Source organism: Danio rerio, chromosome 7 (genome assembly GCF_052040795.2).
Source record: "Danio rerio strain M-AB ecotype USA chromosome 7, GRCz13ab, whole genome shotgun sequence".
Classification (NCBI taxonomy): domain Eukaryota; kingdom Metazoa; phylum Chordata; class Actinopteri; order Cypriniformes; family Danionidae; genus Danio; species Danio rerio.
In genome coordinates, this window is record NC_141027.1 from 79753795 (window position 1) to 79774686 (window position 20892).

The 20892-nt window shown below is 34.2% G+C and overlaps 1 protein-coding gene across 5 annotated transcripts in view; it reads left to right on the forward strand.

The window, feature by feature from the left end:
* Positions 1 to 517: 517 nt before the first annotated feature.
* Positions 518 to 20892, forward strand: part of si:cabz01083442.1 — a 157646-nt gene continuing 137271 nt past the window's right edge. For all 5 annotated transcript variants that reach the window (XR_015496533.1, XR_015496535.1, XR_015496534.1 and 2 more), the window contains exons 1-2: positions 518 to 692; positions 14421 to 14524. Coding sequence is in view for 2 of the 5 variants with exons in the window: in XM_087262274.1 (XP_087118400.1) it covers positions 14459 to 14524 (66 nt within the window). In the remaining 3 variants the exon portion in view is untranslated. The remainder of the gene's footprint in view (positions 693 to 14420; positions 14525 to 20892) is intronic.

The following is a 20892-nucleotide window of genomic DNA, read 5'->3' on the forward strand; positions in this document are numbered from 1 at the left end:
GTTAGTAAATACATTAACTATAATAGTGTAAGTCTTACCTAATTTTCTTATTTGAGTAAATCTATAGATTTAAGTGATTAATTTCATATTAAATTAGTTCAATTTAAGTGAGTTTTTCCTTAAAACAAGCAGAATAATGTTATTTTAAAGTGAAAATGAGAATATTTTTGCTTGTTTTAGGGAAAACTGACCTAATTTTTACTAATAATTTCTGAAAACAACACTATATGCGCGGAAAAAGCTTCTTGATTTAAGAATTTTTCAATATTTAGACTATAAACAAGACAAAACACTAAGTGCAGTAGCTGTAAACTCATCCGATGACAGGCATGTTTTCTGTTTGTTGATTATTAACTCCTCACACTGACATCTGATTCATTCTTATGTCCATGATTATGTACACTAAACACACACAAGCACACACACACACATGCACACACACACACACACACACAGTGCTGCTGCAGCTGCTGTGGCTATGGGTGTGTTTTATGTTCAGTCTTGTGTAACACACACCGCTCACCTGTATCCATAGACACTCTCTCATGTGCTCTTTATTGCTTGGGGAATGAGGACGACACTCGCCAGCAACAGGTCGTCTGTATGGTGTTAGCTGGTTAGCTGTTAGCAGTGTTAGTTGAAGTGGAGACACATGATGATGGTGACGGTAAATCTACACCGCTGAAACACAGGTGAGTGTGCGTGTGCGTGTGTGTGTTTCTGCTTGTTTATCCAGTTGACATCAGTGTTCCTGCAGTATCATTGGGATTGTTATTTATTTGTATATGTAGCATGTATATATAATTTACAGATACTAAGACATGACTGTTCTGTAAATAATTATATGATCAATTAGTCCTGACAGCACATGCTTTTAGTTCATAACTTATTAAGCAAAGTTAATCATCTTCTAACTTAATTTTATACGTTATGCAAGCAGTTTTAAGTCAGTTTCACATAATTTAAGTTTAATTGACTCATAGGGTTTGATTTGATTCAGCTTAAAATTTTAAAGCAACCAGGAGTTTTTACAGTGTAGAGATTTTCTAAAGGTCTGATAATGTGTTTCTATTTACAAATACAAAATAATTTTGTAGCTTAATTAAATAAATTTTAATAAAATTAAATATACATTTTGACATTAATAATAATAGTAAAAAGAAATGGTCAATATATATATATATATATATATATATATATATATATATAGTTTTTAATTTTTAATTCAGTTTTACAATTTATTTTTTGATTTTTGTTTTTATTTTAATTTATTTTATTTTATTTATTTTATTTTTTTTTATGTTTTTGTTTTCTTTTGATTTGTTTTGTTTTGCTTATTTTGTTTTGTTTAAATTTAATTTAATTTAATTTAATTTAATTTAATTTAATTTAATTTAATTTAATTTAATTTAATTTAATTTAATTTAATTTAATTTAATTTAATTTAATTTAATTTAATTTAATTTAATTTTTGTTTTGCTTTATTTATTTTATTTATTAATTTATTTTTGTTTGTTTTGTTTTGTTACCTTGCTTGCTTAAAAGTTAGTGTAGTAGAAAAAGGTTGGATGTTTCTATTTTTTCGTGATTAAAAATCAGGGCTGTTCCACCAAATACTGAAATACAAACTATAGCTAAAATAATATATATATATATATATATATATATATATATATATATATATATATATATATATATATATATATATATATATATATATATATATATATATATATATATATATATTTACAGGAACTAAACATGACTGTACTGAATATAATTATATGATCAATTAGTCCTGACAGCACATGCTTTTAGTTCATTGTATGTTCTAATTAAATTGTATACGTTATGCAAGCAGTTTTAAGTCAGTTTCACATAATATAAGTTCAATTGACTCATAGGGTTAATTTGATTCCGCTTAAAAATTTAAGGCAACCAGTTTTTTATTGTTTTTATTATTTTTTTTAACAGTCTAGAGGCTTTGTAAAAGTCTGATAATGTTCCTAATTACAAATACAAAATGTTGTCTTTTAGAGATTAATTAAATAAAAATTAATTTATGTATTTAAAATAAATAATAATAATAAAAATAAAGGGTCAATATATTATGAAATAAAAAAATAAAAAATTATTTATAGTTTTTAATTTAATTTAGTTTAATATTTAGTTTTTGTTTTTATTTTATTTATGTTTTTTTTTTTGTTTTTTTTTATTTTGTTACCTTGCTTAGTAGAAATTAGTAGTTCCTGTAGTAGAAAAAGGTCAGATGTTTCCAATATGTTGTAATTAAAAATCAGGGATTTTCCACCAAATACTGATTTACAAACTATAACTAAAACTAAAATATTATAAAATTATGTAAAAAATCTTCTTCTTCTATACATCTTCATAGTGGCGCAGTGGGTAGCACGATCATATCACAGCAAGAAGGTCACTGGTTTGAGCCTCGGCTGGGTCAGTTGGCGTTTCTGTGTTGAGTTTGCATGTTCTCCCCGTGTTAGTGTGGGTTTCCTCCGAGTACCCCGGTTTCCCCCACAGTCCAAACACATGCGCTATAGGGGAATTGGGTAAGCTAAATTGTGTGTGTGAATGAGTGTGTATGGGTGTTTCCCAGTGATGGGTTGCAGCTGGAACGGCATCCGCTGCTTAAAACATATGCTGGATAAGTTGGCGGTTCATTCTGCTGTGGCAGCCCCAGATTAATAAAAGGACTAAGCCGAAAAGTAAACGAATGAATGAATGAATAGCTTTCACTTATTAATGCATATTAATGCATGAAAATCTGCCGGCATAATAAGGATCGTTCACAACACAGGACCGAGTAAATGAAGATCAACATGACCACACACATTTACTGAACGGCAGGAGGTAAAACTCTCCCTTTTCTTCACTTCAAAGCTTAAAAAACGACTTGATTTCTTCCCGTCGGGGTTGTAATTAGCAACATTAGCAACACGGATCCCCCGAGACTGGCCAATTAGCTTCAGATTCAATAATTGATGACAGGATTGCCCTTTTTTTTACATTTTAAAGGAAACTGGTAAGTTTTGTGAGCAGTCGTGGCTTAAATTAGACCCCAAGGACATGCAGCAATGACAATTTAATCACATTTCTGTTAGTATGCTCTTTAATTTGGTGGCTCGGTGGTTAACACTGTCACTTCACAGCAAGAAGGTTGCTGGTTCGAGTCCCGGCTGGGACCGTTGGTGTTTCTGTGTGGAGTTTGCATGTTCTCCCCGTGTTGGCGTGGGTTTTCTCCAGGTGCTCCGGTTGGAAATGGATTAACTAAATCGTGTATGAGTGTGTTTTAATGTGTGTATGGGTGTTTTCCAGTACTGGGTTGCAGCTGGATAGGCATCAACTGTGTAAATCATTTGCTGGATAAGTTGGCGGTTCACTCCGCTGTGGCAACCCCTGATGCATAAAGGGACTTAGTCGAAGGAAAATGAATGAACGAATGAATTAATAATAAGTTAGTCCGTCATGTTGTCCCAACACAAAGCGATAGTGTAGGATGCAGCATTTATGAAATAAAAATAGCCAGCTACTTTCAAACACTATTAAGGATGGATAGTGTGTGAATTAGGATGCAGCGCACGATGTAAAAGCTCGACTTTGCACAGTTTCCTCATTTGTGGAAGTGTTTCTTCAGTGTCCGCTTTGATGTTTGCTTGCGTTTGCATTCAGATATGCATCAAAGTATCATGCAAAATAGATGCAAAGCATTGATTTGTTTTCCGAAGAGGAGATCGTGTGACTGAAAGGCTGACATGAAGGATTTTTTGACCTCCAAACATGTAAATATGGCTTTAGGAAAGACTTCGGACAGAATTATTGGCTCGCTTTCATGTGCTGTCTGTTGGAGGATTATTTTCTTTCTTTTGTGAAACTCTTGTGTGCTGCGTTTGGCTGTTTCACGCTTGTTTTCAATAAATGGAGACGTTCCGAAGGTATAAGAGTACAAGACTTCAGAAACTCCCGAAACATGTGGACACATTTCAATGCATGAGAATAAATGACTGTCAGCTTTGCTTCTATGCAAAACAGTAGCTTGAAAGCTTTGCCTAAGGTTTACTTTTCTAGTGACAGAATTTTCATTTTGTGTGAGGGATTGTAAAATATATACGGTTGAAGGTAAAATTATTATTTTAATGCATTCAAATATATTTCCCAATGTTGCTTAATGAAGTTTGTTAACATTTTGAAACATGATGACAGTAGGTAATATTTTAAAGGATTAATTAGGTTAATTAGGTAATCGGGCAATACATAGATACGACCTCAGTTTTTTTTTTCCTGCTCAATATAAACTCACTGGCCACTTTATTAGGTACACCTGTCCAACTACTTGTTAATGCAATTTTCCAATCACATGGCAGCAGCTCAATGCATTTCAGCAAGTAGACATGATCAGGATGATCTGCTGCAGGTCAAATTGGGCATCAGAAAGGGTAAAAAAGGGGATTTAAGTGACTTTGATTGTGGCATGGTTGTTGCTGCCAGACGGGCTGCTCTGAGTATTTCAGAAACTGCTGATCTACTGGGATTTTCACGCACAACCATCTCTAGGGTTTACAGAGAATGCTCCGACAAAGAGGAAATATCCAGTGAGCGTCAGTTCTGTGGGTGCAAATGCCTTGTTGATGAGGTCAGAGGTCAGAGGAGAATGGCCAGACTGGTTCCAGCTGATAGAAAGGCAACAGTAACTCAAATAAGCACTCGTTACAACCGAGCTCTGCAGAAGAGCATCTCTGAACACACAACACGTCCAACCTTGAGGCGGATGGGCTACAGCAGCAGAAGAGCACACCGGGTCCCTGATTATTAAAGAGACTAAGCCGAAAAGAAAACAAATGACTTTTGGGGGGTGTACTCATATGCTGAGCACTGTATTTATATATCATATCATATGTCATATAAAAAATAAGTAATAAATAAATAAAAATTTTTATATATATATATATATATATATATATATATATAAACATACTCAACTTAATCATATGTAAAACTAATTTATTTGCTCTTCACAAATTTTTAAATTTCAAATATCCCTTTAAAGTTTGTAGTCATTTTATTTATTTATTTATTTATTTATTTATTTATTTATTTATTTATTTATTTATCTATCTATTTATTTACTTACTTTTCATTCAGTTACCTATTTATTTATTTTAATTGTTTTTATTTTATTTATTTGCTTATTTATTTGTTATTATTTGCTTATTTAGTTGCTTATTTATTTATTTATTTATTTATTTATTTATTTACTTTTCATTCATTTACCTATTTATTTATTTATTTATTTATTTATTTATTTATTTGTCTATTTTTATTTTATTTATTTGCTTAATGATTTGCTCATTTATTTATTTACTTTTATTCATTTACCTATTCATTTTTTTTCATTTATTTAATTAATGTATTTTTAATTTATTCATTTACTTATTTATTTACTTTTTAGTACGCCATGTTAAACATAATGAAAATTTGATTTATTTACATTTTATTTCAAACTCAGTTAATGCTTTATTTATTAGAATGTTATTTCAAGTATTATTTATTGGTTTAATTTAAACTGTGACAGCACTGGGTAGAAGTAAAGTGGAGTTGAATAATCACCAGCATTTAACACCAGCTCTTTTATATAGCCTTCTGTGTGAAAATCACCCAGATTGTTTACATTTTGAACAGTACAGATAATGCCTATTTACCCTTATGAACCTAGTGAAGCCTTTAAATGTCACTTTAAGCTGAATACCAGTGTCTTGAAGAATACCTAGTCTAATATTATGTGCTGTCATCATGGAAAGATAAAAGAAATCCGTTATCAGAGATGATTTATTAAAGCTTTTATGATTAGAGATGTGCTGAGAAAAATAGTTCCCCTCACTCACAGCCGTTTTCTATTCAGCAGAAACCACCACACACGTTCATACCATGCTTTTCGATGCCCTGTGATATATATAAACGTGCAGAGTGCTTTTCCTGGAGAGACATTTTAATATCCCATTCACATTTTAATCTCTGAAAAATATATCGCCGGGCTTTTCAGTGTATGCAAATGCTGCCGATCCCATAATGGCCTTCAATTCACTGTCTGACCTTTTTTACTACGACACGCTCACACACCTTCCACTTGTGCGTCCTCGGGTAATTGGCCCCTAAAATTAGAGATAAGTGTGTGTGTGTGTGTGTGTGTGTGTGTGTGTGTGTGTGTGTGTGTGTGTGTGCGTGTGTGTGTGTGTGTGTGCGCAGAGCCCCATTTCCCGGAGAAATAAATTCTGTGGTTGAGACAGAACGGGAAAAGCAATGACAGACAGTGATTCATAAATAGGAAATTACTCGCTGCATATTTCATACAAGGTTCCTGTGTTGGTCATTTTTCCTCCGCCGTGCTCTGGCTGATGCCTGATGAAATATTTACTGTAACTAGAGACAATTACTAGAGAAGGAGAGCCGGTGCCGGCAGAGATCAGCTCTACACAAATGCATGCCCTCAATAGTAAGCAATCCACATCCAGAAATGTGACCCTGGTCTTGTGTTGCATGATGCGATGCTTGAAGTTAGTGATTTTTCTGTTGTGCCTAAAAGCATTATTGGAGCCTGTTCACAAGGCTATGACGCGTTTCACACTCATCAGCATCTTAAATCGTGTTTAATATTTAGATTTATTTAAAAGCATATGCACATTTATATGTATTTCTCTAAGTATTATACTATCTTTGCATCAAATTATAAAAACTGAATGGGCGCTTGTGTGAGGTGTGTGTAATGTAGTGTGTATCAGGGCAGGACAGTAAATCTGACATTATTCTCTCCTCTGGCCGCCGTTATCAGTCTCATAATATTGCTTGTCTTGATAACACCATTGTGATTTTCTTTTATTATTTCAGCAAATATGATTATATACTGTTTTATTGATTATATTATGTTTAAATATATGTGTATATAATGATTGAATAATGATTTGTTGTACTCTCCCATTCACTGTGCTAAGAGTTTACCAACTACGACTTCGACGTCTGCTGCTGAGAAACCTGTAAATGTGAAAACAGGTTCATATTAAGAGAAGATCGTATTCCTGCAGGATATTTTGGAAATGTTAAATTCATGAATTGTGCATTGCAAATTACTTTATTTAGGCAGTTTATGAAACAGACGATTGTGATTTTTTTCCCTCTATTGTGGTGTACATTAGCTTGAAACGTTCTGAAGATTAAGGAAAACTGACGAATGTACGAATTCAGAGCAGAAACGAGAGGCACTGATAGCCCCACTTTACATTACTGATAGCACCTCCCTATATTACAGATAGCACTGTCCTAAATCACTGAGAGCACCACCCTAAATCAATGATCCTGCCCTAAATTACTGATAGCAACAACTTAAAACACTAATAGCACTGCCTGAAATCACTGATAGCACTGCCCTAAATCCCCGAGAGCTCCGCCCCCAAATTACTGATAACCCTGCCTCCAAATTACTGATATCCCCGCCCCCAAATCACTGATAGCTTCACCCTAAATCACTGATAGCACCGCCCTAAAGCACTGATAGTGCCACCCTAAATCAATGGTCCTGCCCTAAATCACTCATAATCCCACCCTAAATCACTGAAAGTCCCGCACTAAATCCCTGACCGTCCCCCCCTAAATCACTGAAAGTCCCGCCCTAAATCACTGATAGTCCCGCCCTAAATTACTGATAGTCCCGCCCTAAATTACTGATAGTCCCGCACTAAATCACTGACTGTCCCGCCCTAAATCACTGAAAGTCCCGCCCTAAATCACTGATAGTCCCGCCCTAAATCCCTGATAGTCCCGCCCTAAATTACTGATAGTCCCGCCCTAAATCACTGATAGTCCCGCACTAAATCCCTGACCGTCCCCCCCTAAATCACTGAAAGTCCCGCCCTAAATCACTGATAGTCCCGCCCTAAATTACTGATAGTCCCGCCCTAAATTACTGATAGTCCCGCACTAAATCACTGACTGTCCCGCCCTAAATCACTGAAAGTCCCGCCCTAAATCACTGATAGTCCCGCCCTAAATTACTGATAGTCCCGCCCTAAATTACTGATAGTCCCGCCCTAAATCACTGATAGTCCCGCACTAAATCCCTGACCGTCCCGCCCTAAATCACTGAAAGTCCCGCCCTAAATCACTGATAGTCCCGCCCTAAATTACTGATAGTCCCGCCCTAAATTACTGATAGTCCCGCACTAAATCACTGACTGTCCCGCCCTAAATCACTGATAGTCCCGCCTTAAATCACTGAAAGTCCCGCCCTAAATTACTGATTACCCTGTTCAAAAAGATTGATAGTCTTGACCTAAATCACTGATAGTCTCACCCTAAATTACTGATAGCTCTCGCCCTAAATCACTGATAGGTCCCGCCCTAAATTACTGGTAGTACCACCCTAAATTACTGATAGTCCTGTCCTAAATCACTCATAGCCCCACTCTCAATCACTGATAATCCTGCGCAAAAAGACTGATAGTCTCAACCTAAATCACTGATAGTCCTGCCCTAAATCACTGATAGCTCCCCCCAAAATCACTGATAACCCTGCTAAAAAAGACTGATAGTCCCACCCTAAATCACTAATAGCCCCGCCCTACATTAGTAATGGCACCGCTCTTAATCACTGATAACCTCACCCTAAAAGACTGACAGTGCCGCCCTAGGAGACTGATATTCCCACCCTAATTTACTTATAGTTTGAATAAAGTGTGCAGATGCATCATTTATAAAAAGCACTACTATATACATATTAATATAAGAAGAGAAACATTTTGATTTCATGGCAACGTTAAAGGCGATTTTCAATTTTTTTTTTTTATTTGAACCCTCAGATTTCAGATTTTCTAATAATTGAACCTTGATCAAATTGTGTCCTATCATAACAAACAATACATCAAGAGAAAACTTTCATCTTTCATCTGGTATTACCATCAACTACAAAAAAACACACTGATAACAATGTCACAAATGACAAATTAAAGCTTGTCTTTACAGAATTTGTTCCACGATGTTCAAGGAGAATCATTTTAAAAGAGAGAGAAACATTGTGCTCTCGTTCTTCCAGGCAGCCTGGAGTTTCAATGAACAAATTTGTGGTCTTATTAAATGAAAGTGTGTAGTGTGAAATTAAACATGAAATGATTTCCCATCTGGGTACTTTAAATCAGAACACGTCCCCTGCAGAATTTGCTCCACGGAGAAAACGATCCGTCCTCTGAAAAGAAAAGAAAAATACCTGCATATTCCCCCCGAACAGGAGACGCTCTCCAGAAATAAAAACGTCCTTCGACCAAGGACGAGGTGTCACGAGAACAGGAGTAATTGTTCTGACAAGTGAATATGTACCCTAACAGAAGGAGTGCGACCTTTGTAGAGGAGGAGTAAGTTATCTTTCTGATGGTTAAAGATCTGGGCTAGAAATCCAAAAGGTTGTGGGTTCAACTCCTGGAAGGGACGATTCGGGACTACATTCGCTGCCATTGTGTCCTTGATCGAGGCACTTAACCTCAGGTTGCTCCAGTGGGACTGTCCCTATAATAATTGTACTGTAAGTCACTTTGGAAAAGACAAATAGCTAATTAACTTAGACGTGTCCCATAAGGACAGACAGATATCACGTAACGCCTTTTAACCTGCCCACGATAAACAACCTCTGAGTCATTTAACATTTAACAAGAAGCCTCTATGATACATGTTTTGCCTAAAAATGCATTTGAAAAATAGTCTGTTTAACTCTATCGGTTTCCAATAAATAAATATGTTTAATGTTATGTGTGGATGTACGATGGTTAATCAGACAGTGAGATCAGACATGTATGGCCAGATTAGGACGTTTTGATTGATAATGTCCAACCAGCAAAGGAAAACACTACAACACAGTGTCCTGAATACATGTGTTCCGGTGCTACGATGTCCAATTAGACAATTGTCATCAGATCAGCTGAATTAATCCAATGAGATCAGACTATTGTCATCAGATCATTAGACCAGTGAAATTAGACCATTGTCATAAAATCAGCTGGATCAGACCAATGAGATTAGACCACTGTCATCAGATTACCCGAATCAAACTAATGAGATCAGACCATTGTCATTAGATCATTGGACCAATGAGATCAGACCATTGTCATCAGATTAGCTGGATTAGAGCAATAAAATCAGATCATTGTCATCAGATTAGCTGGATTAGAGCAATAAAATCAGATCATTGTCATCAAATCAGCTGGATCAGACCAATGAGATCAGACCATTGTCATCAGATCAGCCGGGTCAGACAAATGAGATCAGACCATTGTCATCAGATTAGCTGGAATAGAGCAATAAAATCAGATCATTGTCATCAGATTAGCTGGATTAGAGCAATAAAATCAGATCATTGTCATCATATCAGCTGGATCAGACCAATGAGATCAGACTATTGTCATCAGATCAGCCGGGTCAGACAAATGAGATCAGACCATGGTCATTAGATTAGCTGGATTAGAGCTATAGGATCAGATCAGTGTTATCAGATGGATCAGACCAACAAGATCAGACTATTGTCATCAGATTACCTGAATCAAACTAATGAGATCAGACCATTGTCATTAGATCATTGGACCAATGAAATCAGACCATTGTCATCAAACCAGCTGGATCACACCAATGAGATCAGAGCATTGTCATCAGATTAGCTGGATTAGAGCAATAAAATCAGACCATTGTCATCAGATCAGCTGGGTCAGACCAATGAGATCAGACCATTTTCATCAGATTAGCTGGATTGGAGCAATAAAATCAGATCATTTTCATCAGATCAGCTGGATCAGACCAGTGAGATCAGACCATTGTCCTCAGATCAGCTGGGTCAGACCAATGGGATTAGACCATTGTCATCAGATCATTGGACCAATGAGATCAGACCATTGCCATCAAATCAGCTGTGTCAGACAAATGAGATCAGATCATTATCATCAGATAAGCTGGATTAGAGCAATAACATCAGATCATTGTCATCAGATCAGCTGGATCAGACCAATGAGATCAGACCATTGTCATCAGATCAGCTGGGTCAGACCAATTAGATCAGACCATTGTCATCAGATCAGTTGAATCAGACCATTGTCATCAGATCAGCCGGGTCAGATGAATGAGATCAGACCATTCTCATCAGATTAGCTGGACCAGACCAATGAGATCAGACAATTGTCATCAGATTAGCTGGACCAGACCAATGAGATCAGACAATTGTCATCAGATTAGCTGGATTAGAGCAATAACATTAGATCATTGTCTTCAGATCAGCTGGATCAGACCACTGAGATCAGACCATCCTCATTAGATTAGCTGGACCAGACCAATGAGATCAAATTGTTGCCATCAGATCAGCTGGATCAGACCACTGAGATCAGGCCTTTGTCATCAGATCAGCTGGATCAGACCAATGAGATCAGACAATTTTTTATCAGATCAGCTGGAACAGACCAATGAGATCAGACCATTGTCATCAGATCAGCTGGAACAGACCAATGAGATCAGACAATTTTCATCAGATCGGCTGGAACAGACCAATGAGATCAGACCATTGTCATCAGATTAGCTGGGTCAGACCAATGAGATCGGACTATTGTCATCAGATCAGTTGAATAAGACCAATGAGATTAGATTATTGTCATCAGATCAGCTGGATTACACCAGTGAGGTCAGACCCTTGTCACCAGATCAATTGGATCCGACCAATTAATCCAGACTATTGTCATCAGATCACCTAAATCAGACCAACGGGATCAGACTATTGACATTAGATTATCAGATCAATGAGCTTAAACTATTGTCATCAGATTATCAGACCTAAGAGATCAGACCACTGTCATTAGATCAGCTAGATCAGACCAATGAGATCAGATTGTCATCAGATCATCAGACTAATGAGTTCATATCATTGTCATCAGATGAGCCGGATCAAACCAATGAGATCAGACCACTGAAATTCGCACTAAATAGACATAATCTTAGACTTAATTCACTAAAACTTCAGTCTTTGTCAGCTTGCTTTCTGATTAAATATCGTTTTGTATTTGCATCATTCTAGATTGTTTGTTCATTTGTCCTCTGGGTTGCACCCAAAAAAATTAGAGTACTATATAAACTGATTTGAGACGCAGCCTGGAATTATAGCTCACATCATTACCCATTAATTGGCCAGATGAGGACTGATCCCCTGAATGAGCCTGGCTTCTCCCAAGGTATCTTTTTGTCTCCACTACTGTCTCCCGCTGGAGTTCGGGTTCATTGCATTGCCACTGTCTCCTGTTTGTTGTGCTTAGCTGCTGTTTAATATTCAGGAAAGCTGCATTTATCAGTTTGACTCACTGGATGAGAGCAAAACCTCTGCTGAGATTAACAAGACTACTGTCTACTGTAACAATACATTACATAACGCACCATAAAACAATAGATTTGACTTGAGCTCTGAGATCAGATCATTAAGACTGGAGCAAAGTTCAGTCGTAAGTCAGTCTGCAGTGTGTGTGTGTGTCGATTATAATGTGCTCTTTCATGTAACAGAGGACATGAAATCTCATCATGAACTCTCTCTTATCTAGAAGAGTGTGTTCCTGGAATGTTTGAGTATGAGTGTGTGCTCATTTCCACAGCAGTAAAGGCGACCCGGACACACACCTTTCCCACTAGTGCCAATTAAACGTCTCTCTGAGTCAGCTTTATTCTTCTGCTTGGCTAAAGACACTCATTCAGTCCCCCAATACACACACACTCACTCCCTCAGATAAACACACACTCAGACAAACATACATACTCAGATAAACACACACACACATACACAGACACAATCTGATCTGAATCTGATACTGCAACGGTCCTCCGTAATCAGAAACTCCACCTATTGATCACACAGACTGTCAAAGTGTTAGCTGTGAATATGTTTTCCCCATGAGGACGCCTGTGGCTGGATATTATTAGACAGCTATTATTATATATATACCTGATAAACCAAAACAAGACTCGACTGCAGCACATACAGGTTCACTTCTCATGCAAAACAAAACAACAACAGAGAAATTCCAGCATTATGCATGTGAAATTTGCAGTAAACTCTTGAAACACAGATTTAGTTTTGTGTATTTATTATTATTTAAACGTATTTATTTATTTTTAATATAGACACACCGGCCACTTTATTAGGTACACCTGTCCAACTGCTTATTAATGCGAATTTCTATTCAGTCAATCACCTGGCAGTCTTTCTTTCTTTCTTTCTTTCTTTCTTTCTTTCTTTCTTTCTTTCTTTCTTTCTTTCTTTCTTTCTTTCTTTCTTTCTTTCTTATTTCTTTCTTTATTTCTTTCTTTCTTTCTTTCTTCCTTTTATTTTTTAACCACCTTTCAAATTCTGGATTTGCAGATTAAAATTTAATTTAATTTAATTTAATTTAATTTAATTTAATTTAATTTAATTTAATTTAATTTAATTTAATTTAATTTAATTTTAAAAAATTGATTAAATTAAATTAAAACTAAATAAAATTTTATTAAATCAAATAAAAATTATAATTTATTATAATTAGAATTGTTAATTGTCTTACATAAAAGCTGCATACTGGGAATACTTCTTGGAAATAACATCTAAAAAAAATTAATTTAATTAAATTTAATTTATTCTTTCATTTTCTTTTCAGCTAAGTCCTTTTATTAATCAGGTGTCGCCACAGCGGAATGAACCGCCAACTTACTCAGCATATGTTTTACGCAGTAGATGCCCTTCCTGTAAACCCAGTACTGAGAATTTAATTTAATTTAATTAAATTTTATTTAATTTTATTTTATTTTATTTTATTTTATTTTATTTTATTTTATTTTATTTTATTTTATTTTATTTAAAAGCAAAAAAATTAAAATCAACAGAGCAATTCCAGTGTTATGCATGTGATAAGCGGAAAATCTATAAACACAAATTGACAGAGATTGTTTATGTTAACAGTATTATGAAATATCTGGTTACAGTACTCAAAATACTTTACAAAAATTCTGCGAATTAAACTACACAACCCAAAATAAATAATACCAATCAAAACGATAAGCGCTGACCTTCTTTTTGTAAGTCCACAGTGCTAACCACTGCGCCACCGTGCCGCCCTTGAGTGACTTTAGTCAATTAAATTAAATAGTTAAAAACAATGACACATATTTGTATAATACTGTAAAATAGACGCCTACACTGACAACTCCTCCAGGGTTTTGTTATATTTGTGAAAAGCAACACTGCTGCAGTGCTCATTTTCCTCCAGAGCTGGCGTTTATGAGCGCTAAATACCGAGATTTGTTTCGTGATTAGCTAATTAGCGTTCTGTCTTTAATAAATGTCCTCTTTTTTATTTTCTGTGTTTCTGCAGGTCGAACGGTGTTGATATTCCCTCAGTAATCTGTGATAATGAGTCTCCGGACGCAGCTCAGATTGTTACTGTGGAAGAACTTCACTCTCCGGAGCCGGCAGAAGGTACACAAACACACACAAACACACTGCACACTGGGAGAACAACACCTGCAAGCTTTTGGGTAGTGCTGACTTCTCCAGTCGTCTTATGAAATCATTCATTTTTCTTTTGCTTATTGACCTAATTCATCAGGGGTCGCCACAGCGCAATGAACCGCCAACTATTCCAGCATATGTTTTACGTAGCGAATGATCTTCCAGCTGCAACCCAGTATTGGGAAACACCCATAAACACTCACTTTCACTCACACTCATACACTACGGCCAGTATAGATTCTTCAATTCCCCTATAGCGCATGTGTTTGGACTGTGGGGGAAACCAGTGGCCTTCTTGCTGTGAGGCCGTGCCACCCCATCATGTGTATATTCTGCATAAATTTTTTAGCAAGTAATGATAACAGAGGATTGAATGAATGAATGAATGAATCACCCTCTGACTCGCCAATATGATGTATTCACGGATGAACATTTGCATAGCTTTCACTGTAGGTTTAATGCCTTTTCATGGCAATTAGGCTGCATTTACTTTGTATTTATATCACAATATCACCATATATATATATATATATATATATATATATATATATATATATATATATATATATATATATATATATATATATATATATATATATATATATATATACACACATGCAAATACATATATATTTTCACACACACACATACAGTATTCAAAATAATATAATACAAATATTTTATTTTATTTCAATCTATACTATTCTGTAATATTATTTTAAATAACAAAAAATTCAATAAATAAATCAAATAAAATACTTTATTTATTTTGTTTTTATTTATTTCAATTTATTTATTTACGTATTCTTTTAAATATTTTCCCTTGTTCTTATTTTTATTGATTGATTGATGATTGATTGATTAATTTACTTATTTATTTGTATTAATTGTTTTATTAATTTGTAAATATTTTGAATAATTATTTAATTTTGTTTATTTTTAATAAGTTATTTTATTTATTTATTTATTTATTTATGTATTTATTTATTTATTTATTTGTATTGATTTTATTTATTTTAGGTTTAATTATACATTTTTATTAAGTTAGTTAATTTATTTATTTACTTCTTTCTTATTTGTAATGATAATTTTTATTTATTTATGTAAATATTATTGATAATTTTATTGTATTTAACACCCCTTGTAATTCTGAATATGCAGATCATTCATTTAGTCATTCAATTTTTGGCTTAGTCCCTTTATTAATCTGGGGTCGCCACAGGGGAATGAACCACCAACTTATCCAGCATGTTTTTGTGCAGCGGATGCCCTTTCAGCTGCAACCAATCTCTGGGAAACATCCACACACACGCATACACGACAGACAATTTAGCCTACCCAATTCACCTGTACAGCATGTGTTTGGACTGTGGGGGAAACCGGAGCACCTGGAGGAAACCCACACAAACGCAGGGAGAACATGCAAACTCCACACAGAAACACCAACTGTACCGAGGCTTGAACCAGCGATTTTCTTGCTGTGAGGTGATAGCGCTACCTACTGCACCGTTACGTCGCCAATTTGCAGATCAAAATAGATTTAAATAAATAATTAATATTGTTTTTAAATCAAAGACATTAAAATATGAGACATTTTAAATTATAATCCTCTTTTATTGTTGCAATTTTTGTTCAAATTTTGATTTGTCATTAAACCGTGTAATTTATTAATCAACTATTGATTAAACGCTCTGAATTGGTGATACTGTTAAAGTTACAACTAATAAGTGAATAATAATAATAATAATAATAATAATAATAATAATAATAATAATAATAATAATAATAAAAATAATAATAATAATAATAATAGCTGAAGTCTCTAGGCCAGGGATGTCAAACTCAATTCCTGGAGGGCTGCAGCTCTGCACAGTTTAGTTCCAACCCTGCTTCATCCCACTTACCTGTAGGTTTCAAACAAGCCTGAAGGACTCGATTAGTTAGAGTCAGGTGTGTTTAATTAGGGTTGAAACTAAACTGTGCAGAGCTGCGGCCCTCCAGGAACTGCGTTTGACACCTGTGCTCTAGGTTAATGAAGGGTCTGGTATAATACAAATATATGAATCAGTTTATAAATAAATAACTGTTGAAATAGTCCAGTAATTCTTTAAAAAATCTGAATAATGAAAAAAATATTAAATATTTTTTTAATTAAATGTGCAAGCTCAAAATTGATAGGTGATGGGATAAGGTAAATTAATTAAATCTAGAGAAGGTATTTGAAAAGTAAATGCATTTCTAACAAGCTTTTATATTGACCTTCATACAAAAAAAAAAAAAAAAAATACATTAAAATGAATTTAAAAGTTTCAATCAAGCCCAAAGGCACACAAGTCTCTAATGTCTTTATATTTAACACTCCTAAAACACTCCAAACAGCAGACCTAGAGCATTCAAAAACAAATTGCTTCCTATTTTACTCCCAAATCCATAAGAATACATGTCTCTGCATTTTTTATTACAGTGCAATATAGTTTTTTTTCTTCTTTTTTTACATATACCTCTCGCGGATTTGTCACCTGAAACACACAACAAAATGTACCCTAAGTAAAGTATTTCAGATTAATGCAAAATGTAGCCAGCGCCCTCTAGTGGATTTGTCCTCTGAAATGTACAACAAAAGATACCCTATATCAGACGAGCAAAACTATAGTTTTTACAACGCCCTCTAGTGGATTTGTCATCTGAAACACACAAAAAGTACCATTAGTAACGTAATTCAGATTTATAAAAATGTAGACAGCGCCCTCTAGTGGATTTGTCATCTGAAACATGCAACAAAATGTACCATAAGTTATTTTTTTATATGTAAAGGCAGGCAATGTAGTCCATCATAGAGCGGCCTGTTAAAAACAACATGCTTGTCTGATGCAGAACTATGAAAGAGTGTTTATCTAAAGGGTTCACTGAGGTCTGAGTGTTATTAATACGTTTAGCATGTAAACTGGTGTGCTTAACCAATTCCCCAAACCCATGTCATTAACTCTTCACCTGTCTAATGTGTTTCTAATGAGACGCACTCAAACTAATGGAGCGAGACAATGAGAGGTGAAGAGCAATAACAGAAATAAATGTGGAAAAATACGCTGTTTTAAAGAGACAGCTCACCCCAAACCAAAGACTTTTACAAAGAAAAATCATTTTTCAACTTAAAAAAACACAGAAAAATGATATGAAATTAAAATTAAAATAAAAAATATTAAGCACAAAAAGGTTGTGTAAACTATCTTCAAAAACATTACAGTGTTTACTATAAATCACTTGCTAATAATTGGCCATTGACAATATAACATTTCTTAGAATTAATTAAATTAACTAATTAACTTAAACATGATGCACAATTTTTACTGAAAAAAGATTAACAGTAAAAAGATGACACACTATTGTTTATGAATAGGAGAAAGCACAACAGGCAACATGATTAAGTTTACGTTCAATCAGTCAGTCAGTCAGTCAGTCAGTCAGTCAGCCAATTAATCAATCAATCAATCAATCAATCAATCAATCAATCAATCAATCAATCAATCAATCAATCAATCAATCAATCAATCAATCAATCAATCAATCAATCAATCAATCAATCAATCAATCAATCAATTAATCAATCAATCAATCAATCAATAAACAATGATTAATCAATCAAAATCCTGCATTAGTGCTGAGTACATACATGAATATGATTTATTAACTCTGCTAAATTTAAAATAGGAATGTTTTGGCTAAAAATGTATATAAAGGATGTTGTAAAGTATACAGTGGGCTGTGTTTTATTCAAACAAACAAACATAATAAATAAACAAACAAACAAACAAACAAACAAACAAACAAACAAATAAATAAATAAATAAATAAACATAGGAAATACATAAATGAATTATTAAATCAACATAACAAATAAATAAAAATAAACAAATAAATAAACATAATAAATAAATATAACAAATATATAAATAAACATAATAAATAAATAAACAGAATGAATAAATATAATGAATACATAAATAAACACAATAAAATAAATAAATAAATAAATAAATAAATAAATAAATAAACATATTGAATAAATACATAAACATAATAAATAAATAAACATAATAAATAAACATAATAAATAAATATAACAAATATATAAATAAACATAATAAATAAATAAACAGAATGAATAAATATAATGAATACATAAATAAACACAATAAAATAAATAAATAAATAAATAAATAAATAAATAAATAAATAAATAAATAAATAAATAAACATATTGAATAAATACATAAACATAATAAATAAATAAACATAATAAATAAACATAATAAATAAATATAACAAATATATAAATAAACATAATAAATAAATAAACACAATGAATAAATATAATGAATACATAAATAAACATAATAAATAAATAAACATAATAAAATAAATAAATGAATAAATAAATAAATAAATAAACACATAAATAAATAAACACATACATAAATTTAATAAATAAACATATTAAATAAATAAACTAATTTAATAAATAAATAAATAAACATAAACATAATAAATGAACATAATAAATAAAATATAATAAATAAACATTACAAATAAAGAAATTAATTAATTTAATATAAATATAAATAAATCTTTAATATCTCAGTACTTATTCCAGAATTGTGGGTACATCAAATATTCATACATGCTTGCATACAACATACATCTTTAAGAAAATCATTTATTATAAATTGTGTTGTTATTAAAAACTCTGTCATTTAAATATTTTGAAAAACAATAAAAGCTTATCTTGGAGACGCAAAATGTACCCTCTAGAATCTCCCACATATGCTCAAACAAGCAGGCAGTTGTTTAAAAAACTGAAATATATTTGACAATATTACTGTCAAAGCCGCTGAAATGACAGCGAGGATGCAGCTGTTTATGCCAGCAGTTCAGTGGGTTTGTGAACAGAGAAACGTCTGAGTGCGTCAGTGTTGTGCTCCTGTTTACAGCACTCAACACCTCATGCTTCTGTCTTTCATTGAGTGAGTTTTCTGGCAAAAAAGGCAGAGATCTTACAGATGATTTAGCTGAGAATCTTGTCAGCTTGCCAAAGTCAGTTTTTTCCCGCAGAACAGAGAGTCTCGCTCAGATCGACTTGCGTTGACTGGCAAATCTGTGCACAGAGAAACTTCATCTGATCCCCAGCCAAACTTCACAACATCAGAAGTCATGACGGAAAATAAATGCTCTGAATTTGCATTTCCAGAGCACTTTAATCAGAGCGGTGATATCGCACTCCAATATTGTGATATAAATCCAAAGTAAATGCAGCCTAATTGCCATGAAAAGGCATTAAACCTACAGTGAAAGCTATGAATACTGTGAATACATCATATTGGCGAGTCAGAGGGTGATTCATTCATTCATTCATTCATTCATTCATTCATTCATTCATTCATTCATTCATTCATTCAGTCATTCCTCTGTTAGCCTTACTTGCTGAAACAATTATGTACAGAAATATACACATGATGGGTGGCACGGCCTTGCTGCAACATGGTTGCTAGTTCAAGTCCCGGCTCAATTGGTGCCTCTGTGTGGAGTTTGCATGTTCTCCCTGTGTTGGTGTGGGTTTCCTCCGGGTGCTCCGGTGTCCCCCACAATCTAAACACATGCCCTTGATAAACTTAATTGGCTGTAGTGTTTGAGTGTGTGTGTGGTTGAGTGTGTATGGGTATTTCCTGGTGCTGGGTTGCAGCTGGAAGGGCATCCGCTGTGTAATACATATGCTGGATAAGTTGGCGGTTCATTCCGCGGATGGACGGATGGATGGAAGGTTGGATGGATGGTTGGATGGATGGATGGATGGATGGATGGATGGACAGATGGATGGATGGATGGATGGATGGATGGATGGATGAATGGATGAATGGATGGATGGATGCAACGATAGGTTGGATAGATGGATGGATGGTTGTATGGATGGATGGGTGGATGGATGGATGGTTGGATGGATGGTTGGATGATGGATGGATGGATGGATGGATGGATGGATGGATGGATGGATGGATGGACGGACTGATGAATGCAATGATAAGTTGGATAGATGGATGGATAGATGGATGGATGGATGGATGGATGGACGGATGGATGCAATGATAGGTTGGATAGATGGATGGATGGATGGATGGATGGATGGATGCATGGATGGAAGGTTGGATGGAAGGTTGGATGGATGGATGGATGGATGGATGGATGGATGGATGGGATGATGGATGGACTGACAGATGGATGGATACAACAATAGATTGGATGGAGGGATTGATGGATTAATGGATGAATGGATGACGGATGGA